The 3,564-nt window shown below is 46.4% G+C and overlaps 2 protein-coding genes across 2 annotated transcripts in view; one reads left to right on the forward strand and one right to left on the reverse strand.

Moving 5' to 3' along the window:
- Positions 1-284, reverse strand: part of SURF2 (surfeit 2) — a 3,505-nt gene extending 3,221 nt beyond the window's left edge. The window contains exon 1 of the mRNA XM_008642329.1: positions 262-284. Coding sequence (XP_008640551.1) covers positions 262-284 — 23 coding nt within the window. The remainder of the gene's footprint in view (positions 1-261) is intronic.
- Positions 285-431: 147 nt separating this feature from the next.
- Positions 432-3,564, forward strand: part of SURF1 (surfeit 1) — a 4,130-nt gene continuing 997 nt past the window's right edge. The window contains exons 1-7 of the mRNA XM_008642330.1: positions 432-464; positions 650-731; positions 851-978; positions 1,332-1,414; positions 2,189-2,380; positions 2,662-2,734; positions 3,108-3,270. Of these exons, the coding sequence (XP_008640552.1) occupies positions 432-464; positions 650-731; positions 851-978; positions 1,332-1,414; positions 2,189-2,380; positions 2,662-2,734; positions 3,108-3,270 (754 nt within the window). The remainder of the gene's footprint in view (positions 465-649; positions 732-850; positions 979-1,331; positions 1,415-2,188; positions 2,381-2,661; positions 2,735-3,107; positions 3,271-3,564) is intronic.

Consider the following 3,564-nt stretch of genomic DNA (forward strand, 5'->3'; position numbering starts at 1 on the left):
GGTAAGCCGCTGATCCTGTCCTCTGATGCTGTCCCCTGATCCAGTCCCTTGATCCAGTTCCCTGATCCAGTTCCCTGATCCTGTCTCCTCATCTGTTCCTTGATCTTGTCCCCTGATCCTGTCCTCTGATCCTGTCCCCTGATCCAGTCTCCTCATCTGTTCCTTGATCTTGTCCCCTCATCCTGTCCCCTGATCATGTCCCTTGATCGTGTCTCCTGATCCCGTCCCTTCGTCCTGTCCCCTCATCCCCTCCCCTCATGCCGTCCCTGCGTCTGTCCCCTCATCCCCTCCCCTCATCCCATCCCTTCGTCCTGTCCTCTCATCCCCTCCCCTCATCCCGTCCCTGCGTCCTGTCCCCTCATCCTGTCCCCTGTAGGCCCTTGTTTCTGTCAAGAGTAGATTAAGCTGGTGTGTCTTTGTTGATAGTGTGGATGGAAGTTCATTGCTGTGCTATAGGCAGCTCTGTAACGGATATTTTATTTCATTTAAATTATAACCAAACCCATAGTATTTCAGAGGCGGTTGCTCATTTGAGACTTAAATCAACACATAAACAATATTTCATGCAATCATCAAGTTAACTGATATCACCTAAATACAAGTTTTATAAAGCAGCGACATTACAAAGGATCGTTCTTATTCTGTGTAGGCATCGCCGTGCTTGATCAGAAGAACATTGTTTGGATATCCCCTAACTAAAACAGGTTCTGGTCTGGTTCAAAAGACTAGAGGTAAGAAAATATGTCTGGGCTTCTGCCCTGTTTCATCCTAGTACCAAGACGTAATATTTCGTGCAAGAATTTGGCATCTCTTCTCTATAAATCCTGTTCCTCTTTCTGGTTTTCTGTAGATGTTTGTTTGAGGTTCTGCAAACCACAAAGTTCTACAGCAGCTGCTGACACATCTGGAGAGGATACCTTGCTGAAATGGGGCCTTCTCCTGATCCCTCTGACCACCTTTGGTCTTGGCACATGGCAGGTACAAATAAATGTTTCATTTTTTCTAGAAGTGATCACTTGAAGGCTGCCAAGTTTTCCCATCTGTTTGATCTAGTTCACACCACAAGCAGGGTAAACATTTGCTGTTATTTTACATTTCTGTTTTCCAAGTGTCCACTTGTAAGTCTTTAAAGGAAGTCTTTTTCTTTTACACTTTTTAGTATAAATATTTCCTCAGATTAAATTCAGTAGCCTCTCTTTTAACTTCTCCAATTACCCTGATTTAGGCCAGGTCTGATGAGAAAATTATGGCCAAGGTTTTAAGGCTTGCTGGGGTTGTTATATTGCTCTGTTCAGCCCTAAGGTGTTACTTTTGTGTTTGTTTGCTCCCAGGTTCAGCGGCGCAAGTGGAAATTAGATTTGATTGCACAACTGGCATCAAGAATCACAGCAGATCCCATTCCTCTGACATTAGAGTATGGAAACAGGGATGGTTTGTTGTCTACAGAGCACTGACGGTTTCCTGGGAATATTAGATATGGACCATGCACTACTGAGCTTGTGCTGAACTAACCTGCATGAAAATGAAGGGATGCAACGGGGATTGGGATGTGCCAAGCAAATTAGAAAGAGACACTGATAATTTTTTAATTTTTAGTAAAAGGATAAGTCAGTGATTTCCTATGGGATACTCTAAATGCATGGGGAAGGATGAATCTCTGTTCAGGAGAATGTGGGATGTAGCTCATACTATTTGTAAACCTCCTGGGGAAAGGAGTTGGTAGCTGGTGTCTGTGATATCCCAAAGAAATTGCTACTACAACAGGGTCTTGGATCAACAGCAGGCCCTGCCCCACATGTGGAGCAGTTGTGTCAGATGTGAGAGAGATTTTTAAGGTCACTTGGTCACCTGGCACAACTCTCAGAAGGGCTCAGTTGGATTTCATGGTCTGGGATGGGAAAGAAACACTTCCCATAGCTGGATGAACAGGCAGTGAGTCCACCTGCTCTGTGATATCTGGGTTGAAAAGAACTACTTCCCTGGGTACTCCTGATAATGTCTATTTGATTCACTGTGATAGTAGAAAAATATTAACTCAGCTGCATATTCCATGAGGTGTTTGTCTTCTGCCTCTGCCAACAGGCTCCAGAGTGAACCATTAGGGAAAAGGAGAATCCCATGATAAAACCTCCCGGCTGAACTCGCCTCTCACAGCCATGATTTTGTTTTGCTCTTGTTCCCCATGCAGCCCCATGGAACTGAAGGAGTTGGAGTACAGACCTGTGAAGGTCCGAGGGCGTTTTGACCACTCCAAGGAGCTCTACATCCTGCCCCGCTCCCTGGTGGACCCCGAGCGCGAAGCCCGGGAAGCCGGGAGGATCACATCCCACCCGGAGAACGGAGCCAACGTCGTCACCCCCTTCTACTGCACGGAGCTCGGGTGAGTTCAGGAGAGTCCTGCTCCATGGGAGCACTTGCTTCTCCTTGGAAAAGCTGAATCCTGGTGGTTGGGTTTGCATCAATCAATCCCTGCCTTAAAAGGCATCTCTCAGTCTGTGACATCACTGAGGCTCGATTTGAAATTGTATTTAAATTCCTTTATAATGTGCACTCAGGTGACAGCAAAAATGGCAGCAAACACGTGGGCTGCTTCTTTCTTTGGTCTTTAATTCTAGGCAGCAGCAGGGATAAATTCCCTTTCCTTTCTTTATGTAACTCTAGGGTCATGATTTTGGTCAACCGAGGATTTGTGCCCAGGAAGAAATTGAAACCGGAGACCAGGCTGAAGGGACAGGTACGGGGGATCCAGGGAATTGGGGGTGTTACTTTGTGCCCCTTGGTTACCCAGAGGTACCACTGACCAATCCAGAAAGGCTGGAGCCACATTCAGTAGCATGAGAGGTGACTTAAATAGCCACTGAACTTTTCAAAGACAACAAATCTTTGTTTCCCACCTTTTTGTTAAGTAAATAATGTGTTTTACAAGCAAGGGGCTGTTCTTGTTCTATTTTTTTCCCTGCTGTGTTACAGCACTGCCCCACTACAGGGAACAACCACTTCATTTATGCTCAGACCCTTTAAGTGTCACATTTTCATGACAGGACTCGAAGTGTCAGAATATGAAATCAATCTTGAAAAGATTCCTTTTCTCTCTCTGCACTTCTCAGATTGAAGATGAAATTGATCTCACTGGAGTGGTAAGGTTAACAGAAAAAAGGAAACCCTTTGTGCCTGAAAATAACATTGAAAAAAACCGCTGGCACTACCGGGACCTGGAGGCCATGGCCAAGGTGACCGGTGCTGAGCCCATCTTCATCGATGCAGATTTCAGTAAGTCACAGAGGAACTCAGCCCCACATCCAATTTACATCACCCTCCCTCCCTTTCCTCTCAGTTCTCTTCCTGTGCTCTGCCAGCCCACTGTTTTGAAGGTGACAGGGAGCCTACAAGAGAGCTGGAGAAAGACTTTTGTCAGGAGCATCGAAGATAGGACAAGGGGGAATGGCTTCAAACTGCCAGAGGGCAAGGTTAGATGGGATATTGGGAAGAAATTCTTCCCTGGGAGGGTGGGGAGGCCCTGGCACAGGGTGCCCAGAGCAGCTGGGGCTGCGCCACACACGCCAG

This window comes from Corvus brachyrhynchos, unplaced genomic scaffold, assembly GCF_000691975.1.
Source record: "Corvus brachyrhynchos isolate BGI_N302 unplaced genomic scaffold, ASM69197v1 scaffold59, whole genome shotgun sequence".
In the NCBI taxonomy this organism is placed as follows: Eukaryota; Metazoa; Chordata; class Aves; order Passeriformes; family Corvidae; genus Corvus; species Corvus brachyrhynchos.